Source organism: Scyliorhinus torazame, chromosome X, assembly GCF_047496885.1.
Source record: "Scyliorhinus torazame isolate Kashiwa2021f chromosome X, sScyTor2.1, whole genome shotgun sequence".
NCBI lineage: Eukaryota > Metazoa > Chordata > Chondrichthyes > Carcharhiniformes > Scyliorhinidae > Scyliorhinus > Scyliorhinus torazame.
The window spans coordinates 7,314,400-7,334,335 of NC_092738.1; the positions used below are offsets into that span (position 1 = coordinate 7,314,400).

The window sequence follows — 19,936 nt, forward strand, 5'->3', positions numbered from 1 at the left end:
CAGAAACACATATATAGACAGATTCAAAGATGCCAGACAATGCTTGGAATGCGAGCATTAGCAGGTGATTAAATCTTTACAGATCCAGAGATGGGGTAACCCCAGGTTAAAGAGGTGTGAATTGTGTCAAGCCAGGACAGTTGGTAGGATTTTGCAGGCCAGATGGTGGGGGATGAATGTAATGTGACATGAATCCCAGGTCCCGGTTGAGGCCGCACTCATGTGTGCGGAACTTGGCTATAAGTTTCTGCTCGGCGATTCTGCATTGTCACGCGTCCTGAAGGCCGCCTTGGAGAACGCTTACCCGGAGATCAGAGGCTGAATGCCCTTGACTGCTGAAGTGTTCTCCGACTGGAAGGGAACATTCCTGCCTGGTGATTAGTTGCGCGATGTCCGTTCATTCGTTGTCGCAGCGTCTGCATGGTCTCGCCAATGTACCACGCTTCGGGACATCCTTTCCTGCAGCGTAAGAGGTAGACAACGTTGGCCGAGTCGCATGAGGACCCATCCCGACCGCATGCGCCCCCTCATGGAACTCCCCCTTCCCCACTGCCCCAAGGCCCTCAAACGTTGCCTGGGGTTCTTTTCTTACTACGCCCAGTGGGTCCCAAACTCTTTTTCCCCTAACGGCCGAGGCTCACCAGGCCTTCAACCATATTCAGGCTGACATCGCCAAGGCGCGATGCATGCAGTCGACGAGACGTTACCATTTCAAGTCGAGAGCGACGCATCAGACGTCGCTCCAGCCACCACCCTCAACCAGGCAGGCAGGCCAGTGGCATTCTTTTAATGAACCCTTCATGCCTCCGAAATTCGGAATTCCTCCGTCGAAAAAGAGGCCCAAGACATCGATGAAGCTGTGCGGTATTGGAGGCATTACCTGGCCGGCAGGAGATTCACTCTCCTCACTGACCAATGGTCAGTTGCCTTCATGTTTAATAACACACAGCGAGGCAAGATCAAGAACGATAAAACCTTGGGGTGGAGGATCGAGCTCTCCACCGACAACTGTGGGATTTTGTATCGCCCCAGTAAGCTCAACGAGCCCCCCGATGCCCTATCCCGAGGTACATGTGCCAGCGCACAGGTGGACCGACTCCGGACTCTGTACGACAACCTTTGTCACCCGGGAGTCACACATTTGTACCACTTCATCAAGGCCCACAACCTGCCCCACTCCATCGAGGAAGTCAGGGCTTTCACCAGAGACTGCCAGGTCTGCGCGGAGTGCAAACCGCACTTCTACCAGCCAGACCGTGAAGGCCTCCCGCCCCTTTGAACGCCTCAGTGTGGACTTCAAAGGGCCCCTCCCCTCCACCGACCGCAACACGTACTTCCTCAGTGTGGCCGATGAATATTCCAGATTCCCCTTCGCCATCCCATGCCCCGATATGACGTCTGCCACCGTCATCAAAGCCCTCAACACCATCTTCGCTCTGTTCGGCTTCCCCGCCTACGTCCACAGCGACAGTGGATCCTCATTCATGCGTCAGTTCCTGCTCAACAGGGGCATTGCCTCGAGCAGGACGACCAGCTGCAACCCCCGGGGAAATGGGCAGGTGGAGAGGGAGAATGGGACGGTCTGGAGGGCCGTCCAGCTGGCCCTACGGTCCAGAAATCTCCCGGCCTCCCGCTGGCAGGAGGTCCTCCCCGACGCATTGCACTCCATTCGGTCGCTCCTATGCTTGGCGACTAATGACACACCCCATGAACGTCTCTTTGCCTTCCCCAGGAAGTCCACCTCCGGGGTGTCGCTCCCGACTTGGCTCGCAGCTCCAGGACCCGTTCTCCTCCGCAAGCACGTGCGGCTCCACAAGGCGGACCCGTTGGTTGAGAGGGTACAGCTACTCCACGCCAACCCACAGTACATCTACGTAGCGTACCCCGACGGCTGCCAAGATACCATCTCCCTCAGGGACCTGGCACCAGCTGGGTCCACACACACACACCCCTCCGCTGGCACACTCAGCCGCAACCCCCACCCCAGGACAATCCGTCTTCCCCCTGCTCACGCCCGAGGATGAAGAGGATTTCGGCAGGCTCAAGGAGTCACCGAAGACCAGACCGACACCGGAATCGCCACCATCACTGCGATGGGGGCGTAGAAACCACTAGTAAACTCCTAGTATAAATAAAGCTGGCCAGTTCAGGGACCAGCAGGAAGGAGTATGTAGCAAGGGAAGTTACTGCTACTGTTATGTATATATGTTATAGTAAATAAATGTTATTACTTTGTATCCTTAAAACTCGTGCTGGATTCTTCGTGGCCCTCACAAAACTGGCAACGAGGGTTAAAGTGAATAGCCGTCTACACTGTTGAAGCCACCTCCCTGGATTTTTGTTGGATACAGGTTGGAAGTTGTTTTCTATTATACCATGCCTCTGTATGGACGTTTGGATGTTTTTGATGCTGCGCTGGAAAGCTGGAACCAGTACACACAACGGATGCGTTACTATTTCCGGGCAAACAATATCACCGAAAGCGAGCGCCAGGTGGTCATATTGCTCACCGCCTGCGGCCCGCATACGTTTGGGGTGATTAGGAGCCTTACGTACCCAGCTGCGCCGGACACCAAAACGTTTGATGAACTTGTGAAAATAGTGGGGCAACATTTTAACCCAACCCCGTCCACGATAGTCCAGCGTTACCGGTTTAATACCGCTGAGAGGACCCCTGGAGAATCCCTTGCCGATTTTCTATCCAGGCTACGCAGGATTGTGGAGCACTGTGACTATGGTGAGACCTTGTCAGAAATGTTACGCGACTGTTTGGTTTGCGGTATTAACAATGCGGCCACCCAGAGAAAGTTGTTAGCGGAGCCAACATTGACTTTTCAACAGGCCATTCAAATAGTATTGTCCCGAGAGAGCGCAGAGCGAGGAGTACAGGAGCTACAGGGAATGGAAGTGCATGCCTTGGGGCGCAACCCCTTCCGTCCGAAAACATCCCCCCGCACTCCTGCGGTACCTTGGGTGAGGCAACGTCCGAACCGACGCCAGTGGCCGTCGGACATTCCTCCCCGAAGGGAGCCTTCTCCAGAGCCAATGGATGAGGAGCCATGTCCGTGTCAGACTTGTAGGCGCCGACCCCGTCGCGGACGGCATTCCTGGGGGCGCCAGAGGCGCCGTCGTTCCGACCGAAACTGGGACCAGCCCAGGGGCCGTAACTGGGACCAGCCCAGAGGCCGTACCTTCCATGTGGATGAACCTGCGGCGACTACTCCTGAGGACGTGGAGACGGAGGACGACTGCCTGCAGCTGCATTGTGTGGCAGCTCCCCGTGTGGCCCCCATTAAGGTGACAGTACGGGTCAATGGCCACCCGCTTGAGATGGAGTTTGATACTGGCGCAGCGGTCTCCGTGATCGCCCAGAGGACATTCGACCGCATCAAGCAGGGTATACAGACCCTTACATTAACTGACTCACAGGCCAGGTTGGCCACCTACACGGGGGAACCACTGGACATTGCAGGAACTACAATGACCCCTGTTGTCTATGGACGCCAGGAGGGGCGTTTCCCACTTATCGTGGCGCGCGGCCATGGGCCCAGCCTGTTGGGTCGGGACTGGTTGCGCCATTTGCGGTTGCAATGGCAGCACATCCTCCAAACAGTTTCTGAAGGGTTGACTGAGGTGCTAGGACGATACCCAGATGTATTCCAGCCTGGTTTGGGGAAAATAAAAGGGGCCGTAGCCCGTATCCAAGTTGAACCAGGAGCCACGCCGCGCTATTTCCGGGCACGCCCAGTGCCTTACGCCTTGCTCGAGAAGGTAGAAGGGGAGCTCACTCGTTTGGAGAGTTTGGGTATTATCAGGCCCGTCCGTTTTGCTGACTGGGCAGCACCAATTGTACCTGTAATGAAGCCAGATGCCACAGTTCGCTTGTGTGGCGACTATAAACTTACAGTGAATACAGTTTCCCGACTCGACCGATATCCAATGCCTCGCATAGAGGATCTCTACGCGAAACTTGCAGGTGGACTCTCGTTCACAAAATTAGATATGAGTCACGCCTACCTGCAGTTGGAGCTGGACCCTGCCTCCCGACCATATGTAACGATTAATACACACCGGGGCCTGTATGAATATACACGGTTGCCCTTTGGAGTATCCTCTGCCTGCCCAATTTTTCAACGTGTTATGGAGGGCATTTTGAGAGGTTTACCACGTGTGGCTGTCTACCTAGATGACGTTTTGATTACAGGGACGTCGGAGCAGGAACATTTGGAAAATCTGGAGGCTGTCCTTAGACGCCTTTCGGAGGCTGGAGTCCGTTTGCGTCGCACAAAGTGCGTATTTCAGGCAAAGGAAGTAGTCTACCTAGGTTATCGGGTGGACCGCGAAGGTCTGCACCCCGTCGCAGAGAAGGTGCGTGCAATTCAACATGCCCCCGCCCCGACTGCCACTTCGCATCTTTGTTCTTTTCTCGGTCTCGATCCATGTTCCTTCTACTAATTGACGCCCAGTCCAAATGGCTAGAGGTGCAGAAGATGCAGGGGACAACGTCCTGCGCAACAATTGAAAAGATGCGTTTATCGTTTAGTACGCATGGCCTCCCCGAGGTGCTGGTCACGGATAACGGCACTCCATTCACGAGTGAGGAGTTTGCGAGGTTCACGAAGATGAACGGCATCCGCCATATCCACACTGCCCCTTACCACCCGGCTTCAAATGGGTTGGCAGAGCGCGCAGTGCAGACATTCAAAAGAGGCCTAAAGAAGCAGTCTTCCGGATCAATGGACACGAGACTGGCTCGCTTTTTGTTTACGTACAGGACCGCCCCCCATGCGGTGACTGGGGTAGCTCCCGCAGAACTCCTAATGGGCCAGAGACTTCGCACCCGCCTTAGTATGGTTTTCCCGGACATTGGCGCAAAAGTACGCCGCACACAAGAACGGCAGGGACAGGGATTTTCTCGGCATCGGCCAATTCGGCAGTTTGCGCCCGGTGACCCAGTGTTGGTTCGGAATTTTGCTGGTGGTGCCCAATGGGTTCCTGGTGTAATCTTTCGCCAAACGGGCCCTATATCTTACCAAGTGCAAGCCCAGGGTCGTCTCCAGCGAAAATATGTAGACCACGTTCGGTCCAGAAGACCATCCCCTCAAAAGATTCCTCGCCCCCGGAGCTCATTTCAACAGCCGCAGAGACAAGGGAAGGTAGTCCTCACAATCTTCCACTGGTGCCTCACTCGAAGCCTGCGCAGGTCGTGACGGGACCGAATGGAGATAGACATGACGGAGGCAGCAGACTCTGACTCCGAGATGGAGACACAGGATGCATCAGAGGGGGAATCCTCGGGTCCACGGGCCGTGGATGTACAACCGTTGCGCCGTTCATCACGGAAGCGCCGGTCTCCGTCTCGTTACACGCCGCCTGATCCAGCGCCGCGTGCAAATGGTGTCCGGCCTGCGGCCAAACGAGTCCGACGTCCTCCTTCGCCAGGGTCTTCGGTGGATTCCTTGGACTTTGGGGGGGAGGGATGTTATAACCTGCCTACTTACCATTGGCTGGGGACTAATGACTATCTCACAATCCTGTGGGAGTATGAGCTTCCCCAATGAGGGGGGGCGGAGAAACCATTAGTAAACTCTTAGTATAAATAAAGCTGGCCAGTTTGGAACCGGCAGGAAGGAGTGAGCAGCAAGGGAAGTTACTGCTACTGTTATGTATATATGTTATAGTAAATAAATGTTATTACTTTGTATCCTTAAAACTCGTGCTGGATTCTTCGTGGCCCTTACAAAAACGTGTAAAGTATATAATATAGTGCTTGGCACATCTCTGAAGGTTGCTTTTGTTTCTTCCATCCTCTTTAGTTTTTTCCCCCTGTAATAGTTTTCATGCAGCGCATGTCAAAGAGTGCCTCCACAGAGGCCCCTTTCCCAGGACAACGGGAAAGAGGTTGTAGAAGTTTAACTATTTGGCAGTTAATAATAATCACTTATTGTCACAAGTAGGCTTCAATTAAGTTACTGTGAAAAGCCCCTAGTCGCCACATTCCGGCGCCTGTTCGGGGAGGCTGGTGCGGGAATTGAACCCGCGTTGCTGGCCTTGTTCTGCATTACAAGCCAGCTGTTTAGCCCAATGTGCTAAACCAGCCCCTTACAGGCATAGATAAGTATATCCCTTGAATGTATTTGTATTCCTGGGATTTAAGCCAACAGTCTCGAGACAGTTAACATAGACACAGAACATACAGTGCAGAAGGAGGCCAGTCAGCCCATCGAGTCTGCACCGACCCACTTAAGCCCTCACTTCCACCCTATCCCCGTAACCCAATAAGCCCTTTTTGGACACTAAGGGCAACTTATCATGGCCAATCCACCTAACCTGCATGTCTTTTGACTGTGGGAGGAAACCGGAGCACCCGGAGGAAACCCACGCAGACACGGGGAGGATGTGCAGACTCCGCACAGACAGTGACCCAGCAGGGAATCGAACCTGGGACCCTGGCGCTGTGAGGCAGCAGTGCTAATTGTGCTACCGTGCTAACAGACTAGTTACTGTGTGTTACATGGATTCATTCCTCAGAGGATGAGAAGAATAGACAATAACTCTCCAGAATAAAGTGAATCATCCCACACCCCAGAGGTTAAGATGATTGTCCAGAAAGAGGCAACTACTCAACTCAACCACTCAGCTCATAAATGCAAGATTGTATAAGTGCTAGAAAATCGCTAACTACCTGTATCAGCACATAGTCTACTGGATAAATTAGAGTCTGGCTCAGTAATACTGGTAATCTGTTAGTTATCCAAGAAGCCAAACCCAAAATTAGTGTCAAATAAAAGCAAATCTGAAATAAAACAGAAAATGCTGGAAAAACCCCAACAGGTCTGGCAGCATCTGTGGAGAGAGACACAGAGTTAATACTTTGAGTCCATATGACCCTTCTTTGGAACTGAAGAGTGGCACAAATGAGATGGGGTTTGATGCTGTTGAAAAATGGGGGGAGGGAGAGGGTTAGGTGGAACAAAAGGGAAGGTTTGGTATAGGTTAGAGCTTGGGGGAGATTAAATGCCAATGGTGTCATGGAACAAAAGGTAAAGGGAGTGGTAATGGTAGCGGTAAAGAAATAAAGCATTGGTCCAGTGTAGGTGTTAATAGCAGAATAAAGGTCAGCTGCGTTTCTGTCTGAAAGCAAAAACATGAAAACAAACTGGCCTGGCACTTGGAGGATAAGCAAAATCAAAATGGAGGACAGAATTCATGGTCTGAAGTATAACTTAACATTGAGTCCGAAAGGTTGTAAAGTGCCTAATCAGACGCTGAGGCAATGTTTTTCCTGCTTGTGTTGGGCTTCACTGGAACAATGCAGCAGGCCAAGGACAGAAATATGTACACGAGAGTGAGATGGTGAATTGAAATGGCAAGTGATCAGAAGGTCAGGGTCATACTTGCGGCCTGAGTGCAGATTTCCCGCAAAGTGGTCACCCAGTCGATGTTTGATCTTCCCAGTGTAGAGACCACATTGTGAGTAACGAATACAGTGGACTAAATTGAAAGAAGTGCAAGTAAATCGCTGCTTCACCTCGAAGGAGCGTTTGGGGCCTCGGACAGTGAGGGGAGAGGAGACAAAGGGACAGATGTTACACATCCTGCGACTGCATGGGAAGGTGGCATGGGAAGTGGATGAGGTGTTGAGAGTGATAGAGGTGTAGACCAGAGTATCACAGATGGAACAGTGGGGTGGGGGATTGTGTTTGGTGGTGGCATCATGCTGGAGGTGGGGGAAAATGATTCTTTGAATGCAGAGGTTGGTGGAGTGGAAAGTGAGGGCAAGGGGAACTCGGTTGTGGTTCTGGGAGGGACGGGACTCTCCCAAGCATTAAATAAATCTGCCAAGTTATATCTATCTTGGGCACTGATCTCGATAATAATTTGATGATCATCAATCGATTTCATGTTGAATCACTGAACTACGGATATAACCACTATGGTTCATTTTCTTATTTAACCCCGTCTACAACTATAACCACTGACAGCAGTTTATATTCTCAATTTTTACGTTTAAATATTCCTACTCATGCTTATGAATTAATAATCAATTGTTTTTTTAAATAAATGTAGAGTACCAAATTCATTTTTTCCAATTAAGGGGCAATTTAGCGTGGCCAATCCACCTACCCTGCACATCTTTTTTGGGTTGTGGGGGCTGTAGCGCACAAAGACTCCGTGAGACGAATAGAGTGAAGTCGATGAGGCTTTATTAAGCGTGTCTGTTCCCCCGCAGCTCGATAGTAAACTGGCCTGCAGGGGAAGACTCCGGCCTCTTATACTCCGCCTTCAGGGCGGAGCTTGAGGTCAACGGCCAACCAGGACCCGGGATCTGTCAGCCAATGACATTAGGGCTTCCAGTCCCACATGACCCCCAATACATACTACCACATTCACCCCTTGTCAAAAATGAACCCGGCGGGGTGATGCTTCGTATGGTGGTAAGGGTTTACAGGGCTGGTCCTGGGATGATAAAACATTCACATGGCAATACAGTATTGGACAATTTCGCCCTGTTGCAACTATTTGCAGAGGGTATAGGAAAAAGAAAAGCAAAATGTTCTTTGAACAGTCCATCTTTGTTTTACATCGACGCCACGAGTCGGTCGGGCGGTCTGGTCGTCCGTGTCGATCGCCTCGGCCCCGGCGGTGGTGGTGGTGCTTGTACCAGTGTTGTCGCCTCCAGGAGCCATACGGTTTCAGCTGTCGGTGCAAAGGGGAGGGGGACCGATCCTTCTGGGAAGGGGGCGGTCGCGGGGTACGGCGGTGGCAGGAAGGGGGGGTTGGGTTGATGGTGTCGGGGGGGTGTGCGTGTTGCCGGCGGGTGCCAGATCCCGCAGGGAGACCGTGTCCTGTCGGCCGTCGGGGTACTCCACGTAGGCGTACTGGGGGTTCGCGTGGAGGAGGTGAACCCTTTCGACCAACGGGTCCGCCTTATGTGCCCGCACATGCTTTCGGAGCAGGATGGGTCCTGGGGCCGCCAGCCAGGTCGGCAGCGACGTTCCAGAGGAGGACCTCCTAGGGAAGACAAGGAGACGCTCATGAGGCGTTTGATTAGTGCTCGTACATAATAACGACCGGATGGAATGGAGAGCATCCGGGAGGACCTCCTGCCACCGTGAAACTGGGAGGTCCCTGGACCGTAGGGCCAGTAGGACGGCCTTCCAGACCGTGCCGTTCTCCCTTTCTACTTGCCCGTTCCCCCGGGGGTTGTAGCTGGTCGTCCTGCTTGAGGCTATGCCCTTGCTGAGCAGGAACTGGCGCAGCTCGTCACTCATGAAAGAGGACCCCCTGTCGCTGTGGACGCATGCGGGGTAACCGAACAGTGTGAAGATGCTGTTCAGGGCTTTAATGACTGTGGCCGCGGTCATGTCAGAACAGGGAATGGCAAAAGGGAAGCGGGAGTATTCGTCCACTACATTAAGAAAATATGCGTTGCGGTCGGTGGAGGGGAGGGGCCCTTTGAAATCGAGACTGAGGCGTTCAAAGGGGCGGGAAGCCTTAATCAGGTGCGCTCCATCTGGCCTGAAAAAATGCGGCTTGCATTCCGCGCAGATGTGGCAGTCCCTTGTGACTGTACGGACCTCCTCTAAGGAGTATGGGAGATTGTGGGACTTGATGAAGTGGTAAAACCAAGTGACCCCCGGGTGGCAGAGGTCCTCGTGGAGGGTTTGGAGGCGGTTAATTTGTGCATTGGCACATGTGCCGCGAGATAGGGCATCGGACGGTTCTTTCAGCTTTCCGGGACGATACAAAATCTCATAGTTGAAGGTGGAGAGCTCGATCCTCCACCTTAAGATTTTGTCGTTTTTGATTTTGCCCCGCTGTGCACTATTGAACATGAAGGCTACCGACCGTTGGTCCGTGAGGAGAGTGAATCTCCTGCCGGCCAGGTAATGCCTCCAATGTCGCACAGCTTCCACTATGGCTTGGGCTTCCTTTTCTACTGAAGAGTGGCGGATTTCTGAGGCGTGGAGGGTCCGGGAGAAAAAGGCCACGGGTCTGCCCGCTTGGTTAAGGGTGGCCGCTAGAGCTACGTCGGAGGCGTCGCTCTCGACCTGGAAGGGGAGGGACTCGTCGATGGCGCGCATAGTGGCCTTTGCGATATCCGCTTTGATGCGGCTGAAGGCCTGGCAAGCCTCTGTCGACAGAGGGAAGGTCGTGGTCTGTATTAGGGGGCGGGCCTTGTCTGCGTACTGGGGGACCCACTGGGCGTAGTACGAAAAGAACCCCAAGCAGCGTTTCAGGGCTTTTGGGCAGTGCAGGAGGGGAAATTCCATGAGTGCGCGCATACGTTCGGGGTCGGGGCCTATTATCCCATTGCGCACTACGTAGCCCAGAATGGCTAGCCGGTCAGTGCTAAAAACGCACTTGTCCTCGTTGTACGTGAGGTTCAAGGCTTTGGCGGTCTGGAGGAATTTTTGGAGGTTGGCGTCGTGGTCCTGCTGATCGTGGCCGCAGATGGTTACATTGTCGAGATACGGGAACGTGGCCCGCAACCCATGTTGATCAACCATTCGGTCCATCTCCCGTTGGAAGACCGAGACCCCGTTTGTGACGCCAAAAGGGACCCGTAGGAAATGGTATAATCGCCCGTCTGCCTCGAAGGCTGTGTACTTGCGGTCACTTGGGCGGATGGGGAGCTGATGGTAGGCGGACTTGAGGTCCACGGTGGAGAAGACTTTATATTGGGCAATCCGATTGACCATGTCGGATATGCGGGGGAGAGGGTACGCGTCTAGTTGTGTGTACCTGTTGATGGTCTGGCTATAGTCAATGACCATCCTTTGTTTCTCCCCTGTCTTCACTACTACCACCTGCGCTCTCCAGGGACTATTGCTGGCCTGGATTATGCCCTCCTTTAGTAGCCGCTGGACTTCGGACCGAATGAAGGTCCGGTCCTGGGCGCTGTACCGTCTGCTCCTAGTGGCGACGGGTTTGCAATCCGGGGTGAGGTTCGCAAACAAGGACGGGGGTTGCACCTTGAGGGTTGCGAGGCCACAGATAGTGAGTGGGGGTATGGGGCTGCCGAATTTGAACGTAAGGCTCTGTAGATTACATTGGAAATCTAATCCCAGCAAGGTGGGGGCACAGAGTTGGGGAAGGACGTTTAGTTTGTAGTTTTTGAACTCCCTCCCCTGCACCTTTAGGGTAACTATGCAGAATCCCTGGATCTGTACGGAGTGGGATCCTGCAGCTAGGCAAATCTTTTGTGCGCTGGGATAGGTGGTCAAGGAACAGCGTCTTACCGTGTCGGGGTGTATAAAGCTTTCCGTGCTCCCGGAGTCGACTAGGCATGGCGTCTTGTGGCCGTTTATTAGTACCGTTGTCGTCGTCGTCTGGAGTGTCCGGGGCCGAGCTTGATCGAGCGTAATCGAAGCGAGCCGTGGTTGTAGTAGTGGAGTGGGGTCCGTTGTTGCCGTCCAAGATGGCGTCGGGGATGAACAAAATGGCCGCCCCCATACATCGCACGTGGCTGGGGTGGACAAAATGGCCACCCCCATGCGTCGTACAGGTCTGGGGCGGTCCAAGATGGCGGCGCCCCTCCTTCCCTCGTGGTGGCCGGGACCCAAAATGGCAACGTCTGCGGGTCGCACATCGGCGCCCCTCCTCCCCTCGTGGTGGCCGGGACCCAAAATGGCGGCGTCTGCGGGTCGCACATGGTGTGCTGGGGGGGCTGGGGAGCGCTAGGACCGCGAGCGCTAGGACCGCGCGGAGCTCCCTCACCGGGGACAGCGGTGGTCGGGGCCCAAGTAGGTGGCGCCGGCGGGTCAGGCGTGGGGCGCGGGGTGGGGGTTAGGGTGGCGTTAGGGACGCGGAAAACTCCCTCCTCTCCGTGGAGAGTGTTGGCCGGGACCCAAAGCGGTAGCGCCGGCGGCGGGTCATACATGGGCTGCGGGGAGGGGGGTTGGGGAGCGTAGGCGGCGTGAAGGGCTCCCAGTTCTCCCAGGACCGTGGTGGTCGGGACCCAGAGCGGCTGCGCCTGCGGGTCGTACATGGCGTGCTGGGGGGGTTGGGGCGCGTAAACTGCTTGCAGGGCTCCCTGTGCTCCCGGGACGGCGGCGACCTCGCGGGACCGGCACACAACCGCATAATGGCCCTTTTTCCCGCAGCTTTTGCAGATAGCTGCGCGGGCCGGGCAGCGCTGTCGGGGGTGTTTCGCCTGGCCGCAGAAATAACAGCGGGCGCCCCCGGTGCGACTCAGCGTTTGGACCGCGCAAGCCTGTGGGGTGTCCGGGGGGGGTGGTAGGGGGTTTGCCGCGACGGGTACGTACGGGGCCCAATGGGTTGCCGCGCGGTCGGGGCCGTAGGCGCGGGTATTACGCGCGGCCACGTCTAGGGAGGCTGCTAGGGCCCGTGCCTCTGAGAGTCCTAGCGACTCTTTTTCTAGAAGTCTTTGGCGGATTTGGGAGGATTGCATACCTGCCACAAAAGCATCGCGCATTAACATGTCCGTGTGTTCGTTTGCGTTCACCAACGGGCAGCTGCAGGCTTGTCCCAAAATCAGCAGCGCGGCGTAGAACTCGTCCATCGATTCTCCGGGAGCTTGCCGTCTCGTCGCGAGCTGGTAGCGAGCGTAGATTTGGTTAACAGGGCGGACATAGAGACTTTTCAGTGCTGCGAACGCCGTCTGGAAATCGTCCGAGTCTTCGATGAGGGAGAAAATCTCCGTGCTCACCCTCGAGTGCAGGACCTGCAGTTTTTGGTCTTCTGAGACTCGGCCGGTGGTCGTTCTGAGGTAGGCCTCGAAGCAAGTCTGCCAGTGCTTGAAGGCTGCTGCCGCGTTCACTGCGTGGGGGCTGATCCTCAGGCATTCTGGAATGATCCTGAGCTCCATAGTCCTTTTTAGGCACGCTTAATAAATTGTAGCACACAAAGACTCCGTGAGACGAATAGAGTGAAGTCGATGAGGCTTTATTAAGCGTGTCTGTTCCCCAGCAGCCCGATAGTAAACTGGCCTGCGGGGGAAGGCACCGGCTTCTTATACTTCGCCTTCAGGGCGGAGCTTGAGGTCAACGGCCAGCCAGGACCCGGGATCTGTCAGCCAATGACATTAGGGCTTCCAGTCCCACATGACCCCCAATACATACTACCACAGGGGCAAAGCCCACGCAAACACGGGGAGAATGTGCAATAAACAATTGTTAATGCAATGACTAGGTAGCCTTTGGTGCAGTGGTAGCACCCCTACCGCTGGTCCAGAAGCTCCGGGTTCAAGTCCAAACACCAGGACTTGTTGGCCATGGATGCAGTGTTTATAACATGTTTCAATGGGCTGATACTCAGCTTGGGAATCCTTCCATCTCTCCCCCCACTATTCCCCAAAGGGAAAAACAATGTGGATATGAAGAGACGCTTAAAAAAAAAAGGCATTGACTTGTCATCTGTCTTCTCTTTCCATACTTTGGCTAGAAAGGGTTAATTAATTCCACCCATGCTGGGTAGAGTAGGACGGTTCAAAGAACAACAAAGGAATGTACAGCACAGGAACAGGCCCTTCGGCCCTCCAAGCCCGTGCCGACCATGCTGCCCGACTAAACTACAATCTTCTACACTTCCTGGGTCCGTATCCCTCTATTCCCATCCTATTCATGTATTTGTCAAGATGCCCCTTAAATGTCACTATCGTCCCTGCTTCCACCACCTCCTCCGGTAGCGAGTTCCAGGCACCCACTACCCTCTGCGTAAAAAACTTGCCTCACACATCTACTCTAAACCTTGCCCCTCGCACCTTAAACCTATGCCCCCTAGTAATTGACCCCTCTACCCTGGGGAAAAGCCTCTGACTATCCACTCTGTCTATGCTCCTCATAATTTTGTATACCTCTATCAGGTTGCCCCTCAACCTCCGTCGTTCCAGTGAGAACAAACCGAGTTTATTCAACCGCTCCTCATAGCTAATGCCCTCCATACCAGGCAACATTCTGGTAAATCTCTTCTGCACCCTCTCTAAAGCCTCCACATCCTTCTGGTAGTGTGGCGACCAGAATTGAACACTATACTCCAAGTGTGGCCTAACTAAGGTTCTATACAGCTGCAACATGACTTGCCAATTCTTATACTCAATGCCCAGGCCAATGAAGGCAAGCATGCCGTATGCCTTCTTGACTACCTTCTCCACCTGTGTTGCCCCTTTCAGTGACCTGTGGACCTGTACACCTAGATCTCTCTGACTGTCAATACTCTTGAGGGTTCTACCATTCACTGGTTAAGTGAGCCAAAGCTCGGCATCATTCCTTCTGAGGCAAGGAGTGGCCAGTAAACCGACACAGTTCCTTAGTGAGACATTAAAGTAAATTAAGGTGGTTCCTTGACACATATTTATCAGCTTGCCAACTGCAGTATTCTTACAGCCTAAAGGCTATCATAACTATCTTGCTTTTATAGTCAAAGTTCAGTGTTCTATGCTCTCCCCTGTCTTGAGTTTGGAGGTGGGGAGAGCATTTAATTGGGTGGGATGGTGTCAGGTGAGGCAATTAATGCCTAATTGAGGATGGTGGACAGCACATCTCAGTGTGCCGTGATAAATTGCCCTTAGTGACCAAAAAGGTTAGGAGGGGTTATAGGGTTACGGGGATAGGGTTGAAGTGAGGGCTTAAGTGGGTCGGTGCAGACTCGATGGGCCGAATGGCCTCCTGCACTGTATGTTCTATGTTCTTCTCACTGCTGCTGGTATTAACCCAGCGGTGGGCAGGCCGAAGACCGCCTAGGTCACAAGTGGGTTGCTTGTGATCTTTCAGTGGGGAGGGGGTCTCTCATTCAAAGTCACTCCGTGCCTGATTGAGGGACTTGGCATTGGGAGGGGGTGGGGGAGAGAGAGCTTCTGAGAGTCACTCCTCCACCTCTTCTGCTGACTCCCTTCTCTGCGACCCTAGCCCACAAAATCCTTCCAGTCTTCACTTACCTCTGCCCTGGGTCACTCCGCGATCCTCGGCCATCTGGGGGTGTTGCTCCGGTAGCAGCCACCTCCGCCCAGAGGTGCTGCTGTGCAAAAGATCTGCCAGCCTCTGTTTGGCCAACAGCTCTTGGTGGGTGAGACTCTCCCTCTTGTTCCCATGGAAGGCCTGTCATTGACCTGTTTATTTGCCAGATTGATCCACAGTTCAGCAGGAATGGCCCATAATTCAGCAGGCCTTTCCTAAAGAACGCAAAGTCGTTCTCTTGCTAGCTCTCCAGATGGTAGCCAAGATCCACCAACACCCCCATAAAATTGGTCCCTACAGCTGCATTTATTAACCCGGGATCTTTTATGCCTTTTAAACCATTTTTGCAACCTGTCCTGCCACCTTCAGTGATTTGTGCACATATACATCCAGGTCCCTCTGCTCAGCAGCACGGTAGCACAAGTGGATCGCACTGTTGCTTCACAGCGCCAGGATCCCAGGTTCGATTCCCTGCTGGGTCACTGTCTGTGCGGAGTCTGCATGTCCTCCCTGTGTTGCGTGGGTTTCCTCCGGGTGCTCTGGTTTCCTCCCACAGTCCAAAGACGTGCATTGGATTGGCCATGATGAATTGCCCTTAGTTTTTTTTTAAAACGCATTTTATTCAAACTTGTATCAAAGTAGGTTACAGCAAATAAACACCCCGGGAAACATTCTTCCCAACAATCAACTATACCGTTTGTACAGATTTTCCTCCTTTTTTAGCCCCCTCCCCAACACCCCCCCCCCCCCCCCCCCGCCCCCCCGCGAAGAACAGCTCCTCAAACACGGTCACAAACATCCCCCACCTTTTCTCAAGATAAATTGCCTTTAGTCACCAAAAGGGTAGGAGAGGTTATTGAGTTACGAGAATAGGGTGGAAGTGAGGGCTTAAGTGGGTCGGTGCAGACTCGATGGGCCGAATGGCCTTCTTCTGCACTCTCTGTTCCTGCACCCCTTTAGATTAGAATTACACCCTTTATTGTAAATTGCCTCTCCTTGTTCTTCCTATCAAAACATATCACTTCACACTTCTTGGCATTACATTTCCTGGGCTTCAGATCTGCCCGTTCCACCAACCTGTATCCTCTTGAAGTCGATCACTATCCTCCTCATAGTTCCCAATATTGCCAAGTTTTGTGCCAGCTGCAGATTTTGAAATTGATCCCCGCATACCCAATGAATACACGTAAAGAAAAGCAGTGGTCCTAATCTCGACCTCTGTCGTCCATCCTCCAGTCCAAAAATTAATCCTTCCTCGCTATTCTACTTTCTGTCACTCCGCTAACATTTGTATCCTGCTGCCACCGTTCCTTTTATTCGATGGGATTCAATTTACTGACAAGTGTATTATGAATCACATTATCAAACACCTTTTGGAAATCCATGTACCCCAGCAGCTCCCTGTCACTTCACCCAAAAGCTCTATCAAATTATGATGTGGAGATGCCGGCGTTGGACTGGGGTGAGCACAGTAAGAAGTTTACAACACCAGGTTAAAGTCCAACAGGTTTGTTTTGATGTCACTAGCTTTCGGAGCGCTGCTCCTTCCTCAGGTGAATGAAGAGGTCTGTTCCAGAAACATATATATAGACAGATTCAAAAATGCAAGACAAGGGGCTGGTTTAGCACAGTGGGCTAAACAGCTGGCTTGCAATGCGGAACAATGCCAGCAGCGTGGGTTCAATTCCCGTACCGGCCTCCCCGAACAGGCGCCGGGATGTGGCGACTAGGGGCTTTTCACAGTAACTTCATTGAAGCCTACTTGTGACAATAAGCGATTATTAATATAAAAGCAAATTGCAGCGGATGCTGGAATCTGAAACGAAAGAGAAAATGCTGGAAAATCTCAGCAAGTCTGGCAGCATCTGTAGGGCGAGAAAAGAGCTAATGTTTCGAGTCCGATGACTCTTTGTCAAAGCAATTATTAATGCTTTGAATGCGAGCATTTGCAGGTCATTACGTCTTTACAGATCCAGAGAGAGGGGTAATCTATCAAATTATCAGTGCTGGATGTTTTTAACTAATCAATTTTTTGTCCTGGATTATGTTTTTTTTTAAATCTTTCCCACCACCGGGGTTAAACTGATTGGTCCATTTGGACCCGAGGATTCCCGGGTGGGAATTGTGATTTGCTGTTTGAAAAGCGGGACCCCCCCCCCCCCCCCCGCCCGTGTGGAGTATTCAGGTGGGTGGTGGACATTGGAAAGGTAATTGGGTCGAGGTATTTTTACATAGAATCACGCTCTTCCCCTTTGGGGGTGGGAAACCCCGCTGGAACACCGAGTCCCATATAAAGGCATGGCATGTGGTGCCTTGTACCGGATTGTGTTTGACAAGCAGTGGCTCTCAGTGCTGAACTGTCTGACATTCTCAGTGAACGATGAAGAAATGCGGCGAATTGCTGGCGCTCATGCTGCTGCTGAAGGTGGGCAGCATAGCGGGCACAGTCCCGGATCACCCGTCCAGCTGGGCAGCCTGCCGAATACTTTCCAGGAATCTCACCACCAAGACTTTTAACTACACGCACAGACCGGTGAGTTCCTGCAAAGTTTATTGTTTCAGAAGCTCTCCTTCAATTTATTTGAAGTTTTAGCAACAAGTAATTCAAACAATAAACTCATTTTTAAACCAGCCTTTTTCACATTCGGTTGCTCCAAGAAAAATATTTACATTATAATAATTAAATATTGTTATAAAGCATCTGCACTGCATTTTAAATCGTCCAATTGTTTGGGGCAGGATACATTTCTAAAAAGATTCTCGGAGTAATTGATTCAGTGCAATTTCTGTTTTTGTTTTGTGTGCAGTATTTTAGTTTTCGAGCGAATTGGACGCACATGAGATTCCCGGTTGAAGTGTTTGGAAAATAGATCGAACATCACAATAAAAGCAGATCGGAGTTATCAGAGAAGTTTAAAAATGACAAACATCAGGGGCATACTCTCATTTCAAAAAAAGTGGTAGGTGTGAGAGAGTCGTTAATGAGAGACGCTCACTAAGCGAGAGTATGCCCCTGATGCTTTTCATTTTTAAACTTCTGAGGCTAGATTCACTGTGGTCCAATACACCTTTATCTAGGAGGACGAAGGGATGGAAATTCCAACTTGAATATTGCTGAAAGGAGAGACATGATGCCGAAGTTGTTCCTTTTGGACTCACCAGAACAAGCCAAGAGTGACAAATTTCAACCACCCCAATCAGCACCTTTTTCTCCTGTAATATGAATTGTCGGGATGGTTTAAAATGTAACATTAAAATGGTTTAAAATGTAACATTCTTTTCCTTGTGAATGGAAGGCAAACAGCTTCTGCATCATGTCTCTCATTTCAGCAATATTCTTATTAGAAATATCCAATAAACTATTATTAATGGTAGGATTGGGGGGGGGGGGGGAGGCTAATGAAGGCAAGCTCCATCGTTACTAAAGTATCCAGGACCCTCTGCCCCTTTCCATCTCTCGGACACCATCTCTTCGAATGCCAGCCTTTGCCGTGTATTTCCCATACCATCTGGCCTTCCCCTCTGAGGATGAACGTGCAAAGGGCTCAGCTTCATACCATTACACTCCCACCTCAACGGATTTTGGGTTCACACGATGCTGAACTTTTCTTCCGCCGCCTTCATCTCCGCTCACTTCTTTGGGAGGAAGCCCCCCCCCCCCATCCTATCTTGACTCATTACTAACTCCTCTTGTCCAGTATCTTCCCACCAATCCCTCTATACCGTCTCTACTTGTGACAATAAGCGATTTTCATTTCATATCAGCAGAGCTCAGCCAAACATTTTAAATTAACAGACATTAGTCCCTTTTACAAATATGACTTAGAATTCATGTATCCCCGTGTACCATCATACTGTTAACAATAGATGAATAAATTCCCAATATATGGAAACATAGAACACAGAATTTACAATGCAGAAGGAGGCCATTCGGCCCATCGAGTCTGCACGACCCACTTAAGCCCTCACTCCCACCCTATCCCCGTAACCCAATAAGCCCTTTTTGGACACTAAGGGCAATTTATCGTGGCCAATTCACCTAACTTGCACGTCTTTGGACTGTGGGAGGAAACCGGAGCACCCGGAGGAAACCCACACAGACACGGGGAGAACGTGCAGACTCCGCACAGACAGTGACCCAGCGGGGAATCGAACCTGGGACCCTGGCGCTGTGAAGCCACAGTGCTACCATGCTGCCCTAAAACCTTCGGTGTGGGGAGGGGAAACTAAATATATTTCAGTTCTGACCTGTAACTTATTTCCAGCCTTTTCTGTTCTCTTATTTCCTTTCACGTGGTCTTGACTCACGCTACGATGAATGAGAAATGGAATTCCATTTCCCAGTAAGTTAATTGCAGTGTTAATGTAAGCCTACTTGTGACAATAACAATGATTATTATTAATAGATGCCCGCAGGTTTGAAAGTCGTCTCATTGCTGAACTTGTTTTATTCTTTCCTGGGATGCAGGTGCCCCTGTCTCGGTCAGCATTTGTTACCCTTCCCTCATTGCCCTGGAGGAGGCGGTGGTGAGCTGCCTGCTTGTTCATCACAATTCTCTTTTCTGCCACTGATCTAATTTTGTATCCATGTTGCCACTGTCCCTTTTATTCCATTTATGGCCATTTTGGTGAATATTTATCTATCTGCTGGTAAAAAGGCACCTTTGCGCTTGTATTGTCACCAGTTCTCGTTAAGGATTTTAGTTGGAAAGATACATTCGACACAGCCTCCCCTACGCACCTCCCAGGTATGGATGGCTGTGGTCGTCAATTTATACCGGAACTGTGGAAGCACAGTTTAGTTGTTTAAGGTCCAGTTCCATTCTGCCCCCTGAGCTCTGTGATCTTCCAAAAAGCTGTTCAAAGCTGTCCACAAACTCTCCAACCGATGCAAGAATAAATCGTGGCTCAAGGTGGCTGACCGCTAACAGGCGATATGCTCTTCGTGCAGCGTGAGCTGTTCAAGTCCATGGTTATGCCAGGGAATGAACCTGACACAGAAATCTCAGCCGTAA

General features: G+C 51.8%; 1 protein-coding gene across 2 annotated transcripts in view; it reads left to right on the forward strand.

The window, feature by feature from the left end:
* Positions 1 to 19,936, forward strand: part of LOC140405440 (uncharacterized) — a 94,293-nt gene that overhangs the window by 59,951 nt on the left and 14,406 nt on the right. Inside the window, exon 1 of one of the 2 annotated variants that reach the window (XM_072493852.1) lies at positions 17,203 to 17,454. The exons of the other annotated variant lie outside the window; for it this stretch is intronic. Coding sequence (XP_072349953.1) covers positions 17,302 to 17,454 — 153 coding nt within the window. The 5' untranslated portion in view covers positions 17,203 to 17,301. Of the gene's footprint in view, positions 1 to 17,202; positions 17,455 to 19,936 lie in introns of those variants that run through there. 2 annotated transcript variants of the gene reach the window in all.